The following is a 27,678-nucleotide window of genomic DNA, read 5'->3' on the forward strand; positions in this document are numbered from 1 at the left end:
CACTTAGGCTCTCTGTGCCTTATCTGAAAAATAAAGGAGTTGAATATGATAGTCTAGGGTCACTATTCATTCTGAGTCCATGATCCTATGACATAATGCGATGTCCTGGGCCTGGAGGCAAGAGGACTCATGTTTCTGAGTTCAAATCTGGCCTCAGACACTTCCTAGTTATGTGATCCTGGGCAAGTCACTTAACCCTGTTTGCCTCAGTTTCCTCATCTGTAAAATGAACTGCAGAAAGAAATGGCAAACTACTCCAGTATCTTTGCCAAGAAAAACCCAAATGGGGTCATTCAAGTCAGACATGATTGAAAAGATTCAGCTACTCAGTTCCAATATTTATTCTCTCATTTCTATCAAGGACAATCTCCAAATTGGAAAATGTAGAACTAGCAGTGTAGTGTAATCAATAAGCATTTAAGTCAGCCCCAGGGAAACAAAGAAGGGGGAGGAAACAACTCCGGCCCTCCAGGAGCTCATATTCTAATGCAGTAGAATGAGTGATAAATTTGAAAGCAGTGAAACCCAGATTTGAATCTTGGTTCTCACAAGCCTCTAAGTTCCAGACTCTATTATTTCTCCTTTTTTTCATCAAGGCAACATTTGTCATTTGACATTGGATGGTACCTCTTCTGTTCTCCACAGTCTTTCAAATATCACTGACAATGGCTCAGAAATGACATTTGTGTTTGATCATTAATCTAAAAATGTAATTCATCTGGGTCAGGTGACTTGAGTTCATTAGAGACAACTGGGTGTTCTCTCAATATCTAATTACTTAATTAGCTGCCTCTTCAAGCTTTTTGCATTATTCTTTTTAGTCCAAAGATAATTTTCCTTAGTAGACATCATAATTTCCATGGTGATTTATCATAATTCCATTCCTTTTCCCCAATAGAGCTTTAAAAACCTCCCCCACCCCCAATATTCTTTGCCCACCACAACTCATTCTGAGCATAGTAAGAGGTGCTAGTTTTGTGTAGATTGTGAGTCAAGCACTCCCTGGGCATCTTTCACTGAAGATGCCAGACTGAACCACCTGTCTACACACCACTTTGGGGGGAGTTGTGTTTGCTGCCCTGAATGGCACAGGTCTGGAGTTCCTTCTCCCTCTGCCCCATCACTCTTCCTTCTCCTTTTTTTTCAATATGGATCATCCTCCCTAAAATTCTATATATTGAACAGTCCCTCCAGCAGCAGGTGAGAGATGCCTTGATCTTTTAAGGTGGTGGGCATTTGACTTTGACACTTGAAGCAAAAGAAGCCCAAGCTGGGGAGAAACTTGTGTCAGACAATATTGTGCCATACAAGCATCTACAGCCTCAGGGATGCTCTCCTGCCTTCCCAACCTGGTAATTATTAAGGGGTTGGTTTTATATCCTTTTAACTTTTTTTTTTTTTTAAGCAATCGGGGTTAAGGAACTTGCTCAAGGTTACACGGCCAGTTATTTCTGGGTGTGGTGCTGAGCGCCTGAGCCTGGGATTCGATCTCCAGGTCGTCCCAACACTGGAGCCAGTGCTCTTACTCGCTGAACCACCTGGTATATCCTTTTAACTTTAAAGTTAACTCTTTTAACCGCTTGTTAACAGCAACTGTTTTATTTGTATTTTATGATTCCCAAGTACCTTATTATATTTTGGCCTCCAATCCTGAATTATTAGACTTATTAAAATTATTGGACTAGATTAGGCCTTACCCAGAATACTGAGCTTTTGTAAGTCTGGCACTATCCTTATAATCCAAGTGTTTCTGGGTTAATACTCAATTCCCTATTGTAGAAATTAGAATTCTACACATTTCTTTTTAAAGTCTAAGTTGGTCTACAACTTCTCAGTTCATCAACATCATAGGATCATAGATCGGGAGATAGAATATCCTAAGAGACCATCTAGTCCAAACGCTCATTTTACAGATGAGGAAACTGAGGCCCAGTAAGATTAAATGACTTGCCCAGGGGCACACAACCAATAAGCCTCAGAGGTGGGATTTAAACCTAGGTCTCCCTGACTTCAAGTATAACATTCTATCCATTGTGCCACACTACCATTCCTTTTCTTTCTTCCTTTCTTTCTCTCCTTCCTTTTTCTTTCTTCCTTCCCCCTCCTTTCCTTCTTTACTTTTTTCTTTCTTTCATTTTCCTTTCTTTTCTTTTTTCTCTTCCTCCCTCCCTCTGTTCTTCCTTTCTTTCTCCCTTCTTCCCTTCCTCCTTCTCTTCCTTCCTCTCTCTCTTCCTTCCCTTCTTTTCGTATCTCCAGTACTCAGCAAAATACCTCGCATATAGTAGGTAATTAATCAGTAATTGTTGGTTGACTAACTACCACACTGTTACTTATAACTATTTTCTGTCCTCATCACAACCTTCAGGAACCGTATCCATCTATGCTTTCCCTGAAAATCATCCCTGCTTTGACCTCAATCTCCTCTTCCCCAAATCTTGATCCTTCAGTTAACTAGTTCAACTTTACAGTGGCCTCTGCACTCGAATCCCTTGTCACATTGTCCTATCAGTCCTTATCCCTTTCCAAATCTCAGTTTTGATCTACTGCCACCATTTGCCTTCCAGAGGTAGTGCGGCACAGTATACAGGGTTGAGTCAAGAAGACATTAGTTTGATTCCCACCCCAGACACTTGAATGTCTGTGCGACTCTAGGTAAGCCAACAATGTCTTTTAGGCTCAGTCCTCTCAGCTGTCAAACAGGAATAACAGCACTTTTCTTACAGAGCTGGTATAAAAATCAAATGAGATAATATATGTATTTTGCAAATGTTAAAGCTATATAAATGTGAGCTGTTATTGCTTCATTCTTCTTCTTTTTGGTTATAATGAAATAAACTCAGCTATTCCCCAGTTCATCTCAGCTATTTCCCAATACCCATTCCCTCCATTTCCAATTCTTTACTACCATGAAAAGAGCTACTATGAATATCTTGGTACATGTAGGTCCTTTCCTTCTTTCTTTGATCTTTTTGGGGCTTAGGCCTAGTAATAATACAGCTGAGACAAAGGACATGCAGTGTAGTGATGTTTGAGGCATGATTCCAAATTGCTTTCCAGAACGGCTAGACCAAGTCATGGCTCCAACAGTGCATCAAAATGCCTATTTTCCCAAAGTCCTACCAACTTTTGTCACTTTTTTTTAAAATTAGCTTTGCCAGTCTGATGAGTGTGAGGAGGAAGATTAGAGCTCCTTTGATTTGAATTTTTCTAACTATTAGTGATTTTGAACATTTTTCCACATAGCTATTAATAATTTGAGTTTCTTTCCTTGAAAACTACCTGTTCATATCCTTTGACCAATTAAGAATTGGGGGATGGCTCACACTCATACATATACAATTCCTTATATATGGAATGGAAATAAAAAATCAGAAATGAGATTTTTTCTGAAAAACTTGCTACAAAGATTTTTTTTACTAGCTAACAATTTCCTTCTAATTTTAGCAATATTGTATAAAAATTTTTTATTTTATGTAATAAAAATCACCCATTTTATCTTTTACAATCCTGTTTATTCCTTGTTTGGTTACGAATTCCTCCCCTTTCCACAGATCTGAAAGGTAACATGTTCCTTGTTTCTCTAAATTGCCTATGATGTGATCTTTTATACCTGAGCTTCATATACATTTGAAGCTTAAATGCTACAAAGAATCTGTATTTCTTTTACTTACCTTCTATTTTTCCCCAATGAGAAAGGGGAGATGGAAAAAAAAATAAATGCTTGATAACTGAAAAAAAAACTTTTTTTAATTATCTTCTGTAGCAGCAAGCACCTTAGCATATCCAGGATGGCTACTAGCACAGATTCTTAGATCTGCTTTTCTAAAGGAAAGCAACTGAAAATGGGTTAACAATCTTACTTTAATCGATCAAACATATATCATTTACCTAGTTCAGGGCAAAAAGTCAGCACCCTGAACTTCAGAGAACAAAAACAAAACATCCATACCTAGTGTTATCAGAGAGGGAAGCATCAACATCTGGGTTTTCAAAGCCAGGGGGCTCAATTGCTCCCCAAGATTCTTATCTGGCCAAATCACACAGCTCTTCCCAAAGTGAGCCCCAAAGAAAAACCTCACATCAGGGTATATATAGCCTTCTCCTGGGTCAGACACCATCAGACCCACTGACCAATCACAAACAAGGTGTGCGCATTCCTGAAAAAACAAGCCTCTCGCCACAGGCTCTATGTAACCACATTCAGCCTATTAGGGGGCAAAGTATATTTTCGAATCAGGGAAGGTTCTCAGATTCACTTAAGCCTATCAAGGGGCCAAGGGGCAGGGAAGATCTTCAGATTCCCATTACATCTTCTTATAAAAAAAAAATAAGTCTACTCTCTTATTATCCTTTAAAATAAAGGATCTCTACCTTCGTTAGCAGACTGTGATAAGGAAAACAGTTTTTTAGGTAGTCGTATTTCACAATAGGGAGGAAAATTGAAGTATCAAAGCAAAGTATAGGGAGAATCTACTTTTCCCCACTCTACCAAAATGTCCTACATAGGAAGGTGGGGAAGGAAGAGATAATGGAAAGGATGGAGGACAACAAGGGAGACACTTGATTGGGAATATGACTAGCTGTGATTTTAAGAAATGAAAAGTACAAAAGACGCTTTTCCATGATGCGGAGTTAACTCACAGTCATAGCTGGAACTAAGGGGAAAAAGAACATTCATCTTGGTTTTAGCTCATGTGGCACAAGGGATCACACAGAGCACAAGGGTTTGTAATCGAATGTGAAGATCTTCCCCATCTGTTAAGAGGCCTATGTGACCACATGAGTTCAATCACAGATCTCTTACTGCTTTAAGCTCCAGCCCAGCTGTGATACATCCTGAGTCACATAGAGCATATTGGAGGAACTTATCTAAAGTGAAACCTGCTTATGGAGAGGCTTGCTTGTAGGAAGACTTTCACTCCTTTTGGTACTAAGCTAATTAGGCACTGAGTCGGGAGGATTGTGATGCCTTCTGGCTTTCAGCCTATTAGCCAAAAGTGTATATATACTGAGGTGAGATTTTTCTTTGAGAGCTCACTCATGAGAAGGACCTTTTGATTCCCTGGAAAGGATTCTGAGTAGCTGTTTGTTAAGAGCCTCTGACCTTTCAGATGTTGGTTCTCTCACGGTCTGGTGGTGAATATAGGTGGTTGTATTACTTTTTTCAGACAGTTGATGCCCTGTCTGTTGGATCCCTATATTAATTTCTCTATGTTTCTCTGCTCGTATTTTCTCTACATTCAGGGTGCTGACCCTTGCCCTGAATTACTGAATGACTTATATATGTTTAATTAAAGTGAGATTCTTGACCCTTTTGAAACTTTCCTTTGGAAAAGCAGATCAAAGAACCTGTGCTAGCAGGCCATCCTGGGTATGTTAGGGTGCTTGCTAATACAGGGTTCAAATAAGCAAACCTTTTACTAAAAAGCATATTTACACACTCTCATGTAAAAGTATTGCCCACAGCAGTTCAGGAAAATAAAAACAGGTGAAGTGTATAAGCAAAGATTCCCTGGGGTTTAAGGAGTTCCCTGACAAAGTCCTAAAAGCTTTTATATTCTTCTTGCCCAAAGTGTTCAAAGTTGGGTCCCAGATCAGTCCACCTTGGGGCAAAATTAATTCCAACTGCCTGAGGTTTGCACTACAATTTCCTAGCTCACAAGAGTCCTGTCTGGTGTTATAGGAGAATGGAGGGTTAATTCATATCTGTCAAACTTCACTAGCATCTTTGCCCACAATGATGTAATTCTATGTGGAGGTAAGGAGATAGGTCAATTAAATTATCTTGGCTTTCATGGTCTTACTTAGCTCAAGAACTCCTTTATTCTAAGAAATAAGGAAGAACAATGTCTCCTCCCTCTGTGGTTTTGTTGCATACACTATTTTTGTTGGCCTATTGACTTTTCCTACAGAAATAGAAAGCTGGTGGCAGGTCCCAAATTGTCAAATGACCTTTGGGGAACCTAATTATTGCCCTCTTTTCCTGTTCTTGTCAGAAATCGTTGCCTAGTACTATAGAATATGCTGCTACTGGCTTCCTCAGTCTCCCTAAAACCAGACAAATGGGTAGACGAGATGCTGAGGACACTAGTAACTAACTCCTAGAGATCTAAATAAACTTCAAAACTTGATTTAGCACAGGGAATCTCCATTCGTGAATGTGTGCATTTTGTTTGTGAATAAATGTCCGGGTACATCCTAAATGACCTGGGACCTAAAGACCTAAAGATGAGGGAAGAAAGTCACTCCAGCTTCCTTCCTACATACCTATACTATGACCCCAAACCACCCCCTCTTTATATTTGCACTGATCTGGGGAAAACAAAAAGAGACAGAGGAAAAATTCATCTTCCACTCCAACAAGTTCTCCTTCCCATCCTGAAGCTCTGATTTCTTATGAGGAAGGTTCATGAACTAGAAGTTAGGGTTAAAGTTGCTTCATGAGACAGTAGTTCAAAGACCCAGATTTGCTTCTCTGATTTCTTTAGAAGAATGGAATTTAACAGGGGGAAGGAGAGTAGGGATCCCATAGACATCTGTCAAGAATAGAAAAATGAGTCTGAAATAATATCCTGCTGCAGTGGATTGATAGAGAAGAAGGAGTTTAAAATTCTGTCTAATTCTATGCAATAATTTGGTCTGAAAGCCAAAAAACCCTTCCCCCCAGATAAACCACAGTTGATATTGGCACCCAAAATATGTAAAAGGCATTTCAAAGTGACCCAGGGAAGTTCCATGTAAATAAGGAACACTTTTTATTCAAGACTTACCCTCATCAATGGGTAGTTCTGAAAATCATAAGGATGCAGGTGGAGAATATCTTAAAACCAAGGGTGCAAAACAGTCTTGTTCGGGCAGTAACTGGTTAATGTGTGGCTATGTTAGTGTGTCAGAGGCCCTGAGCACTGAGTGCAGCACTTTGGGGATGTGGGACCAGCATGGCAGGGCACAAATGTGTATCTGCCACTAGAATTAAGGGATCAAGCAAAAGCTATAGAGTATCATAGATTTAGAGCCCAGAGAGGACATAGAAGTTATTTAGTCTAATTTCTTCATTTTACAGATGAGGAAAGTTCTTTTTTTGCCAGAATCCACATAAGGTCATCATGGTCCTCTGAACCATATTTACTCATAATCCCCCAAAGCCTAGAAAGACAGGGTTTAAAAACAAACAAAACAAAACAAAATGAAGAATGAAACAGACAGATATTCTATGTTTCTGTCCTCAAAAAAGGACAGGCCTCTCTCTGACTCTGCTTCTCTGTCTCTATGCCTTTGTCTGTCTGTCTATCTGTCTGTCTGTCTATCTGTCTGTCTGTCTGTATGTCTCTATGTCTCTCTGACTTTGTCTTTCTGCCTCTGTCTTTCTCTGTGTCTGTCTCTCTGTTTCTATCTGTGTACTCTGTCTATATCTGGCTCTGTCTATCTCTGTCTTTGTTTTTCTCTGTCTCTCTCATTCTGTCACTCTTTCTCTCTCCCTCTTTTCCCCCTTTCTCTCTTCTTCCTGATATCCATCCTCTATCACTATCTCCAAAGATAAAAGAACAGGTAAAAAAGCAAATGAATGAAGGATAACATGGAGAGAATACCCTCTCCTCTTGCTCTTTGTCAGTGCTGTTCCTAATTCCCCCAATTAACATTCAATTTAAAATGAGGTGAAAATGAACATTAGGAGCAGCCTTCTAAGGAGATATGTCATCAAATGATACCATGTAGCTCCAGGGAAATGTGCAGAAGAGCTGAATCTGGGGGTTTGGGGGGCACCTCCTTCCTCCCTGGCTGTCTCAAAGTCACTGTCCAGTCAACTGATTCCCATAATGGGGTGGAGCTTCCAAAGATAGGGGAATAAGTAGCCATTCCTAGAAATGGTTCCATGTTGGGCAATCTGCCACCCGAGATATATGCAAAAGAGTCTGGCATGTAGAGTTGCTAAAGAGATTGAACCCAGAGATGCAAAACATCAGCTCATTTCCCATGGTCACTGCCTTTAAAAGTATGAAATGTCCCCGTCATCCTCCCAAGAACAACAAATAAAACATTAGTTAGCTTCTATTTACTTTTATCTATGCTAAGCATGGGGAATAGAAGGATAAAAATGAAAGAGTGTCTACCTTAGGGAACTTAAGTATACTCAGGAGCCATAGCATGTCCAGAAATAATACAAGGAGAACTGAGGAGAGAGAACGCACCCAAACAAGTAAAGAATCAGGGAAGGCTCCAGAGGAGGGGCCGCCTGACTTGAGTCTTGGTTCAAGGCAAGTATTCCAAGAAGCAAAAATGATGATGTGATGCTTTCCAGACATGGAGAAATTATTTGTGAAACTGAACAAAGCCAAGAGAGGGAATATTGAGCTAAGGGAATAGTTCACAGACCATTTTCATTAAAAGGTAGATTTGGTAAAGAAGAGTAACATAAGGTAAGACTTGAAGGGGGAAGGGGAGCCTTCCTACTGTTTTTGTTCAGGTGTTTTAGTCATGTCTGACTCTGTGACCCCATTTGGGGTTTTCTTGGCAAATATACTGAAGTGATTTGTTGTTTCCTTCTTTAGCTCATTTCACAGAGGAGGAACTAAACAAGGTGAAGTGACTTGCCCAGGGTCACCCAGCTAGTAAGTATCTGAGACTGGATTTGAACTCAGGAAGATGAGTCTTCCTAGCTTCAGGTCTGGTATTCTATCCACTGTGCTGCCCTCTATGGAGGGATTTAAATGCTAATCTAAGAAGTTAAAATTTTATCCTGTAGTTAATAAGGAGCCACTGAAGAATTTTGAGTATGTGAATGACATGGTGAAATCTGTATTTATGAAGATTATTTGGCAACCGGTAGAGGATGGATTGGAGAGTGGTGGGATTTGAAAGAGGAAGACCAGTAAGGAGATGATTACATTAGTGCCAGTGAGAACCCTGAACCCGAGAAATGGCGACATGAGAGGAAAGAAGGAGATAGATGAGAGGACCTGTTGGAGATAGAACTGAGAAGCCTTGATGATGATGAATATGACTTTTTATATCAAAGGAAATCCAGAAGGAATGGTCAGTCAGGTAGAAGTAAAACCAGGAGAAAGTAATTTCATGCAGGGCAAAGGAGAAAAAAGTATCCAAGAGGAAGGGTAGTCAATAGTATCCAAAGCTCCAAGGAGTCAGGGAGTATGAGGACTGAGGACTACACACACACACACACACACACCAATATAAAGCCTAACGTGACAAGGACTTTAAAATAGCAGACAATATGTTTAAATAAATGGGTTATCAACATTGTCTTATGTTGTATAGTGGTCAAAGAAAACAAAATCTAAGAAAAAGCTATGGGATCATCAAGTTAGAAACCTATTGGTGACCTTTGAAAAGGCAACTACAGTTGAGTTGTCAAGGCAAATTATGAGGGGTTGCAGAGTGGAGAAGTTAATATACTTTATGCCCTCCAGAATTCATCAATCAGAAAATGGCTAAACAAATAATGAGAAATTGATATAACAGAAGATTACTATGCCATGAGGAACTGTGAATATGAAGAATTCAGAAGAGCATAGCAAGACATATTAACTGATAGAGAGTGAAGTAGGCAAAACCTGAGATAACTATATATGCAGTGACTAAAACAATGTTAGTGGAAAGGACAAAAATATTATGCTAGATGCTTTCTAATTATAATGTCCAAGCTTTCCCACATCCCAGGAAAAGATGAGAAAATTCATCTCATTCCTTTACAAAGGTAGGTATAGAACAATGAAGAGGACACTGGATTTGAAGTCAGAAAACTTGAGTTGAAATCTCATCTCTTACACTTACTAGCTAAGTAACCCTGGAAAAAGTCACTTAACTGCTCTGTGACTCAGTCTCTTCAACTGTCATATTTGGTCTTTTTTTTAATTTTGTGGAACTGTTTTTTCCCTCTTTTGTGGGGGTTAGGAAAGAGGGAAAATATATTTTGAAGCAAAGGTAATATAAAAAGAGAAGAAGAAGAATTAAATGTAATAATAATTAAAACAAAGAATAACGTTTGGGGTTTTTTTTTAAGGAAGTAAGGGATGGATGGGTGGGTATATTGAATCCTTTCAGCATTGTATAAAAAGACTTACCTGCATAGATTTCAGTTTGGACTGAGACATATAAAGACTTTCATATAAATTAGAGGCACAAAGAAGAAAATTAATTTCCCCTTCTACCTTAAGAATATGACAAATCTGAGTTCCAGAATACCAAGTGAAATATTACCACCCTAACCTAAAACCTGTCTTTTTTAACTAACTCCCATGTTCTGAATCATTGCTTCATTCCATCCTTACAGCTGGTCCACTATGCAGTCATTAGTCAGTCTATTACAAGGGATGGAGGCATTCAGAACAGAAAATCAGGCACTAAAATTGCTCAATTTATCCAGCTGATGAATGAAAACACAGCTTCTTCAATGAATTTGTGAACTCATCAACACAGATTACAAACCATTCATGCCTTCTCCTCTATGATTTTTGTCCATGTTCTTCAGATCTTCCACAGAAGCTCCAACTTCCTCTTGGCCTTTTTACATTTCCTGGGTACAAGTGCAGATGCTATCTATCTGTTTTCAATCATTCTTGTCATGTGACTGACCCACTTACTTCTCCAATCACATAGTTTTCTGTGATATAACTCACATCACCCCTTGTTCATTGTTTGTCCTTCATTTTTTTCATCACAGGGAGATGTCTTGGCTTGCAAGTGAATTGGATTTAAGGGAGGCAGAGTTGGTTAAGTTATCAGTCTCATTCTCTCTTCTGGAGTCATTGAAGTGCAGTCACAAGACAAAAGTCAAGATAACCGATGATGGCTCAGGATGCAGTGGATGACCTTGGCATCTTCAATGTCTGACCAAGCTCTAAGCATTCACAGTGCCTGTTTCAGTCACTTTCATGGCCATTGAAAAAAAATTCATTCTCATCTGCCCATTCCACTAGAAAAGTTTTTACATGCTTGATCTTGCTTGTAGGTCATCATTGGATATGTTCTGCAGTCTTTGGGAGCCTTCCATATTTCTCTATATTGCTCTTTAGGTCTCCTGAAATCTTGATTCATCAAATGCCACAGTAATCCAAAGTATGAACCATACAACCTTGCCTGGAGAGTTTTTCTGTTCAAAAGATGTCAGGTAATAGTAATCAAACATAGTAATAACATAGTAATTTAAGAAGAAACTCTACCAAAATCTTTTGTAGCATTGCAAACTTTGTGCTTCCACTATTTAGTGATAATGAATGACAGTGTACCAAGAAAAATTTGAGGGAGATGCAATGACATCTTTTAGCTTCCTGGTCAAGAGTAAGGAGAAATTTAATCAAAATATTTCATATCTCTGCCAAAGAACTGCATCCATAATTGACTGTGGCAGTTCCTTCTGACTTTATTTATTATAAAACTTCTGTTAGGGACATAGTGTTGAATACTGCAGAGGGCACAGGACTTAGAGCCAGGAAAATCTGGGTTCAAATCCCACTCATACATTTACTAACTACATAAACCTGGGAAAGTCACTTAACTTCACTGTAACTAAGCTTTTTCATATACAAATTGAGAAGATTGAAGTCAATGGCTTCCAAGATCTCTGCCACTCCTAAAGCTATGGTGTCTTTATCATTTCTTCCTCTTTCATCAGTAAAATCTTTTTTTTTTACTTTTTATTGGTGCTTTTTGGCTTTTATACCAATCCTATTTCAGTATTACCCTTCCTACTCCTCTACCATATATACCAATTAAACATTCCCTTGTAACAAAGAAACACAGTTAAGCAAAATCAACTATGATGACAGAGTATGTCACATTTCAATTCCATGGTCCCTTATCTCTCTCTCTCTCTCTCTCGAAGAGTTACTCCAAAAAGAATGATGATGGAAAGAGATATTCACATCCAGAGGAAGAGCTGTGGAGTCTGAATGCAGATTTAAACAAACTACTTGCTCTGTTTCTTTTTCTCATTTTGTTTTGTTTCTTCTTTCCCACTGATCATTCCATCGGTTATAATCCTTTTTTACAACCTGACTAATGATCAATGTGAAGGTATTTGTAGATCCTGTATTTGATTGCATACTGCCGGGGCGGGGGGGGGGGGGGGAAGGGGGGGGGGGGAGAAAAATTTGAAACTCAAGGGACTGTGGAACTGAATGTTATAAACTAAAAGTAAATACACAAATTATTTTTTTAAAAAAGAGAAGAGAGTTATGTATCATCAGTATCTTGTTGCCCCCAAAGACTGGGCATTCACCCATGGTTTTAGCATATTCCTTACATCTCTCCTTATATTTTATAGGACTATGGAACTGGAATTGGAAGTGAATTTGGAAATCATCTTGTCCAACCCTATCATTGTATAACTGAGGAAAGAGAAGCCCAGACAGGTAGGATCACTGAGGTAGTAAGTGTCAGAGGCAGGATTTCAGTTCTGGTCATCTGACTCCAAAGCCAGTTCTCTGCCTACTATGCCACACTTTCTAGGACCATGATTGACAATTACAATTGTTCAACTGCTCCTAGTTCCTGTTGAGCAGTCCTCTCCAGGTCACTCTTACTGACCAATCTGATCTCATCTCTCCCCACCTTCTTGCATACTCCATCTCTCCACAGAGCTTTTCTTTTTACCTATGTGGTTTCTCTGTGGAAGGAAGTTCTTTTCCCAGGTCAAAAAACTTAAGAAATACTGGTTAAAATGTATAGGAATAAACACTCCTGCTGAATCATCTGCATGGCAACATTCATATGGGAAGAGTTAAAATAAGAATGATGTAAGTATTTTAATGGGTAGCTAGGTGTTACAGTGAAAAGAATGCTGGGCCTGAAGTCAGGAAGACTCATCTCCCTGTTCAAATCTGGCCTCAGACACTTACTAGTTGTGTGACCTTGGACAAGTCATTCCACCCTGTTTGCCTCAGTTTCTCATCTGTAAAATGAGTTAGAGAAGGAAATGGCAAACCACTCCAATATCTATGCCAAATGGGATAACAAAGAATCAGATGTGACTGAAATGACTGAACAATGCTTCACCCCATTTTTATTTTGTGTGTCTTTATTTTTAAGATAAACTTATCTACAGAAAAAAAAATATAGGGTTTTGTTTTCTCACCCATTCTAAATTCTCCTTCTTTTTATTGGAGACTTTTACATTTAAATTTATAATTCAATTCTTTTGTATTATTTCTCCCTATCCCTCTTCTTTAAAAAAATATAGCACTTGATTTCTTTGATTATCTGTGTTTATACTAATTTCATGCCATTCTTCTCCCATAGGCACTTTCCATGCTGGAAAGCATGAAATCCCTGCTAGGGTCAGAGGGTAGGGGATCGTTACTATTTTTTTATAAGCCTAAGAAAATATAGTGGACTTTACTCAGGTGCGTGGGATGGAGGATGGAGAGGGAATCTCCTCTCTAAAGCCCTATAATGATAACGGAATTGGAAAATCTTCCCTGCCCCTTAATGGGCCTCACTTGGAGCCCAGCAAGAGAAGCTTGCTTAGGAGAGGCTTGTTTTTAGGGAAGGCCCAATTTTTGCTAATTTGTAATTAGGCAGTGGGTCACAATAGTTGTAATGTCTTCTGATACTGGTGCTTCTCTCTCTGGAAACTATGTAGGTATGCGATGGTAAGATAGCCAGAAGCCGTGTCTATTGGTCTGCTGAATTTTGTTATTTTTTCTATCTGTATTTTTTTGTCTGCTTGTAACTTCTATTTGTATTTCCTCTGAAGTTCAGGGTGCTGATTTTTTCCCTTGAACTAGGTAAATGATATATGATTGATTAAAGTAAGATTGTTAACCCTTTTTGAGTTGCTTTCCTTTAGAAAAGCAGATCAAAGAACCTGTGCTAGTAGCCATCCTGGGTATGCTAGGGTGCTTGCTGTTACAAGCCCTAAACTGAGGAGCCTAAGAAACTTCCCACTGTTGTGAGAGGGTGCTAATTGGCAGCAGCAGGAATTCTACTTGACTTTGTTCAGGCTCTAAGGTGGGTGTTGAGCCAAGGGTGCTGGTTAGACATGGAGCTGGGAAGATGACTCACTTCCTCTCAGATAGAGAATTTCAGAGGTGCTCTCCAGGCTATAATCAGCATGGAATTGGTTGAAGGGCTCAGCAGGATCTACGCCACAAGTAGGATGTAACAGTAAATCTGTTTTTAGTGACTCTAAGCCTGATAAGCCTAAGCCAATGTAAGGGATGGTGGAACAATAATGCAATGAAAAGAGCCCTGACTCTGGAGCCAAAGCACTTGGCTTCACATCTCACCCCTGATGCCTACTACCTGTGTGGCCTTAGGCTGTAGTTTCCTCATCTACAAATAGGGAGGAAAGGGGGGAAAGGGCTGGCCTCAGAAATCCTTTGCAGCTCTAGATCAATTATCTATCAATGATCATGAGAGACAAGACAAGGGAAAGTCTTGGCAGCTCATGGACCCAACCCCAGACAGGCAGAAAGATAAAAAGTGAGAGGTCTTAGTTGGGTTGCCGAAGTGGGGTAACACATTAGGGCAAGAGGTGGCAGGGTTATAGAAATTCAAGGACTCTGGTGTAGCATGAGTGTACCTCTATTTGCAACAGCTACAGGCAGCATACCTTTCCTTTTTGGATTGAATTCTCCATTTATTTTCACTTTTTTTGGTGAAAGAAGGAAGAGAGAGTGGGAGTAGGAAGAAGCGAAGTGGTAATATTTCTGTTTTGTTCAGGGCATCTGGGCAGAGCTATTTCTCCTATCTGCTTTCTACTCTGTCATCTTAAATCTCACTTTACAGGTGAAGAAATTGAGGCCAATAGAGTTAAAGGAACAGACAGCCAGTGAGTGACGGAGCCAAGACTAGCATTCAGATTTCCTAACTTGCAGTCTAGCACCCAATCTGCTACCCCACATCTACTCTAGACTTTGATGTCAACAAGAAGACAGCCCCGCTTATGTGCGCTAAGTGAGGAAACATTCTATTCTTTTATCTTTATTTTATTTTCTTTTATTCTTTAATCGCTTTTAGCTTGAACACTCTCCAATGGTGCAAAATAAAGAACTGCTCAACTCCTCCCCCTTCAGAGCACTGCCATTTCACATGTGCTGAATGCTGGCATGTTTGTATACAAAAACAAACCTACTGGAGACAAGCATAGATCAGCAGGAGCCAAAGTACAAGTCTGATTCTGATTGGCTAGTTGTCTGCCCAGCATCTAGGTATAAATAGAGGGTTGTAGGTTAGCACCCTAATTCTCTTGGATATCATTTTCTGTGTCTTTCAAGATGTACTGTCTCCAGACCCTGAGTTCTAGCATCACTGTCATCTTCCTGGGACTCTGCCTACAAACACTGACCACCAGTGAAGCTGCAGACATGTAAGCCACCCTTTCCCCAATCACTGTCTCTCTAGTCTGCCAGAAAGGGTTCATCTTGCACCCAGGGACCCCACTGCCCATCCCACCCTATGTTCCCATCCTCCAATAACAAGATGCCATACTTTCTACCTAAAAATCTCTCTTCTCCTCTGATAGGGGAAGACTTACCCCTTCCCTAACAACTCTCCCCCCCCCAATTCCTGGTGACCAGAACTAGACCTTTAGAGAAAGAGAGAGAGGATTGAATCTAACATTGACCCCTGACCCTACCCTGAGTCTTCTTCTTTTTCTGTACTTTGATTTTCCTCTTTGTAAATCTCTACTGGAGGGAGAAAATAGCAAAGCTATGGGCTGAAGAGATGACTCTGAAACTGTGGCAAGAAAGGTACTCAAGGCACTAGTTACTATACTGGGATATCTGACCTAATTTTTCCAATAACATACTGACATAGGTCCTAAAATTGGGAAGAAACAATGTACTTTTAGCCAACTTGTATTCCTTTCACATGCACTAAGCTGAGAGACCCAACTTAGATCTCCCATCTGGGTCAAGTGCATGAGGCAGGTAGAAACAAGGACCAAAGAGCCTTGTGCTGTACCTCCCTACCTTCATCCTGTCCTTCTTCCTGGGGAGATACAGACAGATAGATAGATGGATGGATGGATAGATGGATAGATGTATTGGATGGATAGATATTTTTAGTAGAACACTCTCTGGCACTTTAGACTGATAGCACCTCATATCTTGCCCTCTGAGTCTCAGCCTCTCCTTTCTGGAAGAAAAGTGGGGCTTAAAAATAGAAAGTCCTTGGAAATGAAACATATGGAAAAATGGCTATCTAGACCACATGATCACATTTCTCCTACAAGCCTCACCCCCGTTCCTTTTCAGTTCACTCCTACCCTCAACTCACAACCTACTTGTTTCTTGATCTATCTCTAATGAAGAATAGGGGAATTCTTTATTTCTCTCCTTTCCTTACCAGACAAAAGCTGCTTGAAGTGAATGTGATCCCAATGGGGCCTGCAAAACCAGGAGAAAAAATCGAATTGGCATGTTCTGTTCAATCATATTGGACAAATTGTGCTCCGGTAAGTGGGAGATAGACTTTGATGACAGGGGAGAGAGTAGAGGAAATATGGAGGTGAAAGAAAGAAGGGAGAAGGATAGCAAAGGCTCATCAGGGCAGTTAGGTCATTCATTTGATTGGGAACTTCCTTCAATCAATTCTTTATAGAAAAAAGAAAAGAAGAGAGGAGAATAATGAGGGGAAATGAAACAGGGCAGTCACAAGACTGCAAGAGGGAGTATGGGAATTGAGTGAGTTATTCTAGGACTCGACTCCTCCCCATCCATTCCTATAACTTGTAGCCATTACTAAGAGTAGGGGAGGAAAGGATGTGAAGAAAAGAGTCATCCTCTTTTTCACAGAATCAGTAAGTAGAGGCAGATGAGTGGAGAAGTATATAAATTGGGAGGAAGAAAGTGTTCAAACAATGTGTCCCCTTGGAGGAGCGTATCTCCTATTCTATGTCATCGTCTCCTTCTTCCTAGAGTTAGGTAACCCACCAACAATCAGCAAACACAATGGCACCCAGGACAAAGCCTAAGTGGAAAAAATCTAAAGTTGATCAAGTTTGTAACTTCGAATCATCCTTTTTTGGCGAATTTTCCCTTTCAACTATAATGCATTTCATCCATTATGAGTATCCCTATAAGCCTGTCCTCACAGGTTTGGGGACTTTTTTTTTTTGCCATTTTCACTACTCCTTAGGGGTCCCAGTAGAATGATCAACCTAAAGTTGTTATGCCTGGGTGCCTCATGGCCAATCTCTCCTCTCCCAGAATTTATTACTACCATGCACTCAACACGCCTCACTCACAATTACCTGGCCAGTATTCCATTCCCCCATGGATCTTTTTTTCTGTGTTTTCAAATTTAGCATCTGGAACAGTGCCTTTTCCATGAGGGCACCATGAAAAACTATCCAAGATAGAGTAGATCAAAACCAAAACTCATGAGCCCCAACAGCTGTTCAAGAAGAAACTTTTGTTTAAATAAAAAGCATTTAGTCAGAGGCAACATAGAAAATAAAATTGCAAGAAAGGATGTGTGTTCCCTGTACAGGAAGATTTCTTCACAAAACTCAGTCCCTTCGTGGGAGATCTCCTAACATCAAGCAGACATGAAGTCATTTGTTTCAGTTAATTGGAATAGTGGATAGAGGGCAGGACTTGGAGTCAAGAGGATCTTAATTTGAATCCCCCCTCAGACATTGATTAGCTGTGTGATCCTGGACAAGTTACTTAACCCCTCTTGCCTCAATTTCCTCATCTTCAAAATGGGGATAATAATACCATCTACCTCCTAGGGTTGTTGTGAGGTTAAAATGGATTGGCATATGTAAAATGCTTTGCAAACTTTAAAATGCAATATAAATATTAGTGATGATGATGATGATGATGTTAACTTTTCTAAGATGAAGCCCCAGCTCAACAGAAGGTCTCTTTCAGCTGATCTGTCAGCGAAGAGAAACTGGTTCCTTATTTCTTTTCTTTTCCTTTTTTTTGGGGGGGAGCTTTTCCATCTCTTTAGCCTCCAAAGAACAAGTCAATGGGGAAAGGCTCTGTCCCAAACATTAACAGATATGGGATGGAGCCAGAAACATCTTTCTTGATAACAAGCATACATGTATGCATGCAATAGAAATGCTACACATTGATTCCACTGAGCCTTTTGCTCAGATTAGGGCCACAACATGATCAAGAGTTTGTGACTAAAACAGTCAAGTTGAATGCAGTATTGTGATGGTGGTCTAGGAGCCTTGATTCCTGCAGCTAACTTAAGGAGTTTGCTTTCAAAGTCTCAACTTTGGTCAGAATAGAGCCTGGAAGAAAAGTCATATACAGAGAAATGCTTTCTTCCACAACATTTTATAAACAGTAAAAGTTTTATTACTGACTAGATATGTCTATGTCTCTGTATGCCAGGTGGAATACTACATCCCACTAGTATGCTACTTATTCTTTCGCCATTTCATTCCAAAGGTACTGTCTATATGCACAAACATCAAAAGCTTTCTAGTATGTATAGTCTCTAAATATGCCCCTGATGTACTAGCACTTTCTTTCGAACACATTGAGCCCAAGTCTCATTTAGGGTAAACATAAAATGTTTCCTGCTAACTTAAGTGTTCTCTTGTGATCCAAGTATCCAAAATTAATGTCTACTACTTTATATGCCATAGAGGTAAAAGTCTTGGGTAGCACCACATACTTCTAAGTACCATGTGGGGGAATCAGTTACTGTCTCTCATAGAATCTAGTGCGTAACTCCCACTTCAGCTATTCTCCGCAGTATGATGTTTTGATGAACAAAACTTTTGTCCCAAAGGGGCATTTTTTCACTGCTTGACTTCTATTCACTTTTCATGGTTCTTCATCCTGACATTCTTCTCTACTCTAGTAATATAAGGACAAAAAAAGCAAAGAGGATTGGTTCAATGCAATAAGCTTTATTACTGCTATAGCTTCGGTGTCAATCACGTGACCCATGGAAGTAACATCTAATGCTATATGTTTCCCATAGCTAACTTGTAGTTAATTGGTGACCCTATTTATCTCTCTCAAGTAGTATCCAACTTAGTGATGGTAAAATGGTCACAAAAATAGTCACAACTTTCCATTGATAGTCCCCTTCAACACCAAGAGTTCCAGGAGTATATGGGATAATAAGCCTCACTGTTAATAAGAACTCTGTTAGAAAATACAATAATTTTCTGATGACTCTCATTCTTTTGCTATAATACTGGTCCTAAACCTCCAGTGTTTGCCCAGCACAAAAGGTTTGCTTGGTCTACATAAATCAACACTGGTACCTGTGTGAGACAAAAGACCACATTTTTAGATATATTGTCATAATTCTCAATACATGATCTCCAAACAATGTTTAGCAATCAGTCAGTCAACAAGCATATATTAAGTGTCTACTATGTGCCAAATACTGTGCTAAGTACTGGGGATACATAGAAAGGCAAAAAAAAATAAAAACAAAAACCTATTCCTGCTCTCAAAGAGATCACAATCTAATGGAGGAAATGCCATGAAAACAACTATGTACAAACAAAATATAGAGAGGTTAAATCAGAGATAATCAACAGAGGGAAAGCACTAACATTAAGGGAGACCAGAAAAGACTTCTTGTAGAAGGCAAGATTTTAGCTGGATCTTGAAAGAAGTCAGGAAACTGAGGAGGAGAGATGAAGAGGGCAGAGTATTCCAGGCATGGAAGAGTTAGACCAGGCTAATCGTTATTTTCCTTCTATTTCTATCTCTTCTCAACCACATCTGCATTAATGAGATCACTGCTAAGTGTTAATGTTAATCCTTCACATATTTTTTATAGTAGCCACAAAAATCATAGAAAAGTATTTCTCAAAAAATCCTTTGGGTGTTGCTGGCTTATGGGCACTTCTATCTTCTTTGAATAAGTATGGACTTATTCCTTGTTCAGACACTACATAACCCACTGATTAAACTGTTAAGCTGGCTGGAAGATACTAATATGAAGTTGTCCATTGATGGTGACTTTGAAGAACTGGCACATGTCAATGGACAATTTTAGACCAGCACATTCTAGTCAACCTACTAGTTTCTGGTGTTTTTACAATTGTCTGAAGATGATGAGATCATCAAAATACAACACACCTCCACGGATGTTATGTTTCCAGTGGCCTTCTCTGTAAGTCTTTGAAACGTGGTAAGAACCCCCAAGATACCCTGTTACTTGAGTCCATATTCTTATAACATTTCTGGGAAGGTGAAGGCTATCTTCTTTTGTCTTCACCTATCGTATATCACAATATACTATATTTATTGTACAGTTCTAATACTGAAACCACTAGCTACCTATCAGGACATCTTAAATTTATGACACTGTGTATTGTTCTGATTTAGACCTCCTATTTAAAATCTAGTTTGTATATTCTTTTTATAATTTTTTTGTAGTTTATTTTTTTATTTTTTAGTTTACATCATTCATTTCCACAAGATTTTGAGTTACAAATTTTCTCCCCGTTTTTCCCCTACCCACCACCCAAAAACAGCGATCCCACTGAATATTCCCTCCGCCAATATGCTCTCTTCCATATCTTTCCCCATTCCCCCCTCTAACTTTCCAGTAGGGCATGGTGGATCTCTGTGCCCCAGTGCCTGTATATATTATTTCCCAGTTACATGTAAAATAATAATAATAATATATATTTTTAAACCTTTGATTTTAAACCTTTGAATTCCAGATTTTTTCCCTACCTCCCTAGTCACCCACCCTTACTGGGAAGATAAGCAATTCAATATAGGTTGTACATGTGTAGCTATGTAAAACATTTCCATAGTGGATGTATTGTAAAAGACTGACTATATTTCCCTCCTTCCTATCCCACCTCCTACTTGTTCTATTCTCTACTTTGATCCTGTCCCTTTTCAAAAGTAGGTGCTTCCAACTTCCCTCCCCCCAAGCCTGCCCTCCCTTCCATCATCTCCCCTCTCATCCCCTTCCCCCCTGTATATTCTTAGTATAGATCTTGAGTTAGGGAGATGTCTACCCCAAGCATGTGAAGACTTCCCCCAATGGAATGGACAGTTGACAATAGTCTGTTCCAGTGGCCATGAAGGTGGCTGAAGCAGGTACTGTGGGGCACTTAGAGCTCAGTCAAACATCGAGGACATCCAAGGCCATCCACTTTATCCTGGGCCATCGTCAGTCATCTTGACTTTTGTCTTGCTACTATACTTTGATGACTAGAAGAGAGAGTAAGACTTTGTGCAACTCCACCTTATGCAAATCCAACTCACAGGCAAGTCAAGACATCACTGTGTGATGTTATTGGTTCTCTTTTAAAATAAAAGAGAAGCGCAACCTCTAATATGGCCATTACATGTGGACTGCTGGGCAATTTGATAATGTCATTGACAACAGTTCTTTCAGAGAGTTTCTGAGCTCTTCTATATCAGACAGGGCAATCTTCTCTTGAAATGACCAGGAATCATTGAGGCAGATTGTGTGCACAGTCCCACAGGCACACCCTTCTTTTTCATTTAATGGGGAAAAAACTTCATTATTTGTACTGATTTTCTTCCTCATTTGATCCTTCCATGAGTCTGTGACGTCATAAAAGTGGGACTTCTCTGGCTCCATTCTCCAAGCGGAGGATTCAGTGTTTCTTTGATGCTTCTGCCACCATTGGCTTCTATCTCCCTGTAAGTTTCTTCATATGCATAGATTACCAAAGTATTCAGCCAGAGAGCCTTAGCTCAGTGTCCGTGATATTCTGCCTCTGCTTTGTACAGACTGGAGTTGGTGCCAAACAATGGCGACCCAACAAAGCTGTTCCCCAGTGCTCCCTTTCTCATATACGCCCACTCCTTCCTTAGAGAACATAAAACTCACATTAATGCATTTCAATAGGTACTGTCATTCTCCCCCAGAGGGTGGATGTTAGTATACCTTGTACCTATACCCTTTATAGAGATCTGATTACACCATTCCCCAGCAATGTTCTAGTGCCTAAAGAGACATGCCATTCACAGCATGTAGAAGTAGATAGAGAACCTGGGCTTTGAGTCAGGAAGGCTTGCATTCAAATTTTGACTCAGACACTTAGTAGATGAAAGGCCCTGAATGAGTCACTTAATGTCTATGTACCTCAGTCTCCTCTTGCATAAAATGAAAATTTAATAGCATCCAAAGGACCTTCTAACTCTAAATCTATGATCCTATAAATACACCATTGGCTTAACAGTTTACATAGCACAGCAGTGTTTGGTTCTTTCTGTGCTATGGAAAACGCTTCATGCTTCCAAAGTTGTCTACAGATCCATAGCTCACACTCTCAATATCCTTGTCTCACTGTGTTAGGTGCGCCTGATATAAATAGTCCTCTTCGTGAATCCATTTTCATTATTTCCCAATAATATCTCAATGCCCAGGCAAAAATGGTGTGAATGTTATCTAAAGTTATACACAGCAGTACAACTCTAAAATTTGACTGCAAAATCACTTAATAATTTTGTAAAATAACTGGTCTGACCTATAAAATTTATAATAATCATCTGTTTTTATTATAACCTAGGAAAGGGGGAATATATACATATGTGTATATACACATAAGTAGATATATGTGTTTACATTTTCATACATATACACATATATATGTATGTATGTCTATGATGTGCATTTCATCATCAGTTCTCTCGATGAGCCTATGCTTCCTTGTGGAGCCCCTCTACCCTATGTCTGTTTTTGTGGATAGGGATTCAGTTTAGGGGAATCTCAATGAAGACTTAAGACACAAGATCCTCATGTTAGTTCTACTAGCTTGCTAAGTGATTTGGGTTAAATAATCTAATCTCTCCTGTGCCTTCATTTCTCCATTTGCCAGATGTAGGAACGATCTCTACTCTCATTCCCTCACAAGACCTCCTTTGTGAAAGTGCTTTGAAGGAAGCCTAGAAAGTCACATCTCAGAGCCTTGCAAGTTGTGGGTGTTCGAGGGAAAAATTTTTAAAATGAGACAGAGGCAGAGAAATGTGATATGTTTATTCTCCATTTGAAACTGGTCTCAGATGCTCAGAGTTAGTTCTGGGGCCAGAGGTAACAGAATGATTGAATGGGGGGAAGGGGGAGAGAGAGCCTAAGGATTATAGCTCAGTTGGTTACTTTCAAGGTCTTCATACTAACAACATATCTTCTTTTGTTCTGGGGAGGAATTGAATTTTGGCCCTCAGGCCAGACACCATCTAGAAAGAAAGCAACTCTACATCTTCTATTCAGTCTTCCTCACATATGCTCCCCCCCCCCAAAAAAAAAATCAATGTTGACATGCTAAAGAGATTTACCAAGTCTGGATACCCTTGAGTCATGGTATCTACACTTCATGTTGACAACCAATACTTTCTTAGAGAAATTCAAATTCATATTGATATAGTTCCTATGTGGGTGATCTCTCTCATTCATCCCACAGGGGCCTATCCCATACATTTAGCCTATCTGCCCAGATGGTTTGCTGGGTTTGGGCCACTTGCATGCTACAACTTCTTGGAGTCACAGGTGAGAGGTGGGTGAAGGTGAAAACAAAAGATGGGTGAGAAGCCCTGAAAAGGGTTTGGCAAGCCCTCACTTCCAAGATGCTAGGCCTCCCTGAACACCCCATACATACATCTGGTAAACTATGCTGGCAGACAGGCTAAACCCAGATGAGGGTAAAACAACAGGCCTTACACCTGACAGTGAGTTAGGGTAATGCCTGCCTCCAAGCATGAGAAGACCTTCCCTGGCAGAATGGGCAGATGAGGATAATTTGTTCCTATGGCCATGAAAGCAACTAAAGCAGTCATTGTGGAGCACTATAGCTTGGTCAGGTATAGAAGACGCCAAGGTCATCACTGCATCCTGGACTATCACCAGTCATCCTGACCTTTGCCTTGCCACTGGACTTTGATGACTCTGGAAAAGAAAGTGAGGCTGACAACTCTGTGCAACTCTGCCTCACTTAAATCCAATTCAAACACGAGTCAGGACATTCCCCTATGAGGTCATTGGTCCTCTTTGAAAATGAAGGACAAACAAAATCAATATTCCACACGTCGCCTCAGAAAGTATATTTTGCAAATGTCTTTCATAAAATAACTGGAACACAATTGTCAGCTTATCTAGTATTGTAGCCCAGGTTCTGGCAGTTTTGTGAGTCAACACGCACTCAAAAGATGCCCAAGTAGTGTATTTACATTTACAAGTCAGCCAGAGGACACAGTAGTTCAAACAAATGCACTGAATAAAACAGTAAAGTAAATAAAATGACAAGAAAAGATCTCCCACACACACACAGATGATAGATAATCCTCTAAGCTACCACAAGTTTAACTGGGAGACGGCCCAGTTAAAAACCACATGTGACCAGAGCACATGCATGGAAGGCACATATTTAGGGGCAGGCTTAACCAGGCATATACATGCCCAGTGGAATTCATGCCTACAATGTTGTAGGGGTTCTTATGCCCTGTGATGATGACAATGTTCCCTTTTGATTTCCAGTTAGCTAAACTCATAGTCACTGAGCTTTTTTCTGATAACTGTCTTCTGGGTTCCAGCTCTTCAGAGCTACCTTCTAGGCTCCCATCTGTTAAGGTGAAATGACTAGAAAGCCTCTTCATAACAATCGACTAATAATTCAATTTCATATCTAAGGATACTAGTTACCTCACCTCACTAAGAACAGCCAACAAAAGTCAGCCAGGTTTTTTAAACTATGATCAAAACTATTTTTTTAATTTCCTGTTTTTGGCACTGATTTGAAATCTGTATTCATAGGCAACTATTTGATTTGGAGTTAGAAAACTCTTTGTAATATACATTTAATCCATAAAGGAGATCCTGTGCTCTTAAAATGTATTTGAAGAACTTTGAGGAAAACAAACAAACAAATAAACAGGAGTTTATTGGCCTACAAATGTATTTGAAGAACAAATTTTAACAAGTAAGCATAGAAGAAAAGTTTTTGCCCTCTACTCTCATGGCCCATATTCCTGACTTGATGACATTAAGCATATCAGTAGCAACAACAAAACCCTGAATTTTGTACTATATTCTGGTCAGTGCGAAGGATAGTGTCTCCTATTAAAATAGTGACTAGCCCAAAAGGCAAATATGTAAAAATATGAAAAAACTAAGCCCCAGAAAATGTGCACTTTTTTTAAATTTGGGAAACCCTCCTTAGGATAACCTGCTCTTGTATAACATACTAGTAATATTAGCAATAGTAAACATTTACTAAGTGCCTACTATATGCATGGGAGGCAGGATGAAGCAGTGGATGGAGAGTTGACCTTGATGCCAGAAAGACTTGGGTTCAAGTCCTGCCTCTAATATCTACTGACTTGTGTGACCATAGACAAGTCACTTCAATGCAAAAGGCAATTCTTTAAAACCATCAGTCGCAAAGATGCTAACACATCCTGGAGAGATGTAGTTTCTTCCTCTCAAAGTTCCCTATACCAGTGAAATCACAGGACCAGTCCTTCTCCCTACAACAACCCTGGGAGGTAGGTACTATTATTGTCCCCTTTTTACAAATGAGGAGACTGAGGTAGACAGAAGTTAAGTGACTTGTCCAGGGTCACACAGCTAAGTAAATATCTGAGGCCAGAGTTAAACTCAAGTCTTTCTGATTCTAGGTCCAAGAATTGTGCTAGATATTGGGGATATAAGGACAAAAATGCAACAGTCCCCAACCTCAAAGAGTTTACTTTTTACTTTGAAGTATATGTGTGCAGAAAAATAAATGTATAATGAAAATTAGAAAGGTACTAAGAACTGAGAGGATCAAGGAAGACTTCACGGAGGAGGTGTAATTTGAGTTGAACCTCAAAGGAAGAAAATGCTTCCGAGAATTAGAGTTGCAGTGTGGGGGTGGGAAGTGCTTTTGTAAGTATGGGAATGGCTCGTGGGGTAGGAGAACAGTGCTAGATCAGAGTCAGAAGGCACGGGTCCGAATCCTAAAGCTGCTACTTACTATTCGAGTTATTCTTCGCCTCTTTGAGAGAAGTTTCTTCGTCTAGAAAATAAGGGAGTTGAATTAGACTTTGTCTCAAATCTCCACCACCACCCCTCCCCCCCAGCCCTAAACCTTAGGAATTTCTCAAACAAGTAAAAAGGAAAATCACTTTCATGCTCTGGTAAATGAGAATTTTTGTTTTGTTTTTTGTTTGTTTGTTTGGGGGTTTTTCTTTTTTTCGAGGGGGAAGGCAGGGCAATTGGGGTTAAGTGACTTGCCCAAGGTCACACAGCTAGTAAGTGTTAAGTGTCTGAGGCCACATTTGAACTCAGGTCCTCCTGACTCCAGGGCTGGTGCTCTATTTACTGCACTACCTAGCCGCCCCTGTTTGTTTTTTAATAGCTCCTCAAATTGTGCCATATTTTTACATTCACTGATTAGCACAATACTTGATACATAGTAAGGACTTAATAAATGCTTCTTGTTCATGCATTTATCCTTTCTCTGTCTCTCCCCCTCCCTCCCTCCCTTCCTCCTTCCCTCCCTCCCTACATATAATGTGTGTCTATGTGGTAGTCTAATTATTCTGGTATATGGGTCACTTCCCTATTCTCTAACCTTCCATCATTTCCTCCATTATTTACCAGTCTGTGATATTTCTTCATTGTTTCTCTACCCCTCTCTTCCTTTCCTGTCCTCTACCTCTCACACTCTTCCACAAAATACAAAGTGCTCGCCCTGGTGCATTATTCCCACCTCCTTCATCTTAGGTAAAAGTCTCCACCCTGAGCAACCCACCTATCGACTTCCCTTTTGGGAATTTGAATTATACTTACTGTGCATGTCCTGGCGAAGCTAAGACCTTCTACTGGACCATCCGAAGCAGTAGTAAGTGAGGGGCCACCAGGGCTGGGCCCGGGGGGGATAGAGAGGGCATCCATGGCAACAGGGCTGAATGGAAATGGGGAGATCAAAGGCAACAGATGACCAAAAGGAAAGAGAAGTCGGGCATGGCGTGAGGTCGGCTGAGATGAAAGAAGGGAAAAGCAGTAGTTTGGGGCTGAGTCTGAAGGATAGAAGCAGTGCTGTGGACTGAGTTGGAGGAGTCTGCCCACAAGGGTTGTGAGGTTATTAAAGGACATTGAACTACCCCTCTCTCTCCAGGGACTGCGAACATAGGATGTAGAGCTGCTTTCCTTCTAGATGATGTTTGCCCTAAGGGTCAAAATTTAATTCCTCCCCAGAACAAAGGAAGATATGCTAATATGAAGACCTTGAAAATAATCAACTGAACTATAACCTTTTGCTCTCTGTTTTCCACCCACCATTTAACCATCCTGTTACCTCTGGCCCCAGAACTAACTGAGCATCTCAGAACGATTTCAAATGTAGAATAAACATATCCCACTTCTCTGCCTGCCTGTGTCTCATTTAAAAAAATTTTTTCTCAAACACCTACACCTTGCAAGGCTCCATGATTCTGTGACTTTCTAGACTATTCTTCTTTCAAAGTACTTTTATATAGGAGGTCTTGTGAGGGAATGAGAGGAGAGATCATTCCTACATTTGGCAAATGAAGAAATGAAGGCACAAGAGAGATTAAATTATTTACCCCAAATCACTTAGCAAGCTGGTAGAACCAAGATGAGGATCTTGTGTCTTAACTCTTCACTGAGATGCCCCCAAAATTGAATCCCTATCCACAAAAACAGGCACAGTGGCTCCACAATGAAACATGGGCTCTTCCAGAGAACTGATGATGAAATGCTATCATTCCTCTCTTTAGAGATGTGGGGAAC

The 27,678-nt window shown here is 39.9% G+C and overlaps 1 protein-coding gene across 1 annotated transcript; it reads left to right on the forward strand.

Annotated features, from left to right (window-relative positions):
• Positions 1-15,236: 15,236 nt before the first annotated feature.
• On the forward strand, positions 15,237-27,171 carry PIP (prolactin induced protein). Its single transcript, XM_069087055.1, has 4 exons — positions 15,237-15,328; positions 16,315-16,420; positions 26,650-26,767; positions 27,044-27,171. The coding sequence occupies exons 1-4, from the start codon at positions 15,237-15,239 to the stop codon at positions 27,169-27,171; spliced, it is 444 nt and encodes a 147-aa protein (XP_068943156.1).
• The last annotated feature ends 507 nt before the right edge of the window (positions 27,172-27,678 follow it).

This window comes from Petaurus breviceps, unplaced genomic scaffold, assembly GCF_028583685.1.
Source record: "Petaurus breviceps papuanus isolate PSGF00001 unplaced genomic scaffold, PetGlider_PUasm1.0 181, whole genome shotgun sequence".
Taxonomy (NCBI): Eukaryota; Metazoa; Chordata; class Mammalia; order Diprotodontia; family Petauridae; genus Petaurus; species Petaurus breviceps.

Coding starts and splice junctions, on each gene's coding strand:
- PIP (XM_069087055.1), top strand. CDS start 15,237: ATGTACTGTCTCCAGACCCTGAGTTCTAGCATCACTGTCATCTTCCTG. Junction 16,421..26,649: donor ATTGGACAAATTGTGCTCCG/GTAAGTGGGAGA, acceptor CCTTCATCTTAG/GTAAAAGTCTCCACCCTGAG. Junction 26,768..27,043: donor CTGGACCATCCGAAGCAGTA/GTAAGTGAGGGG, acceptor CTCTCTCTCCAG/GGACTGCGAACATAGGATGT.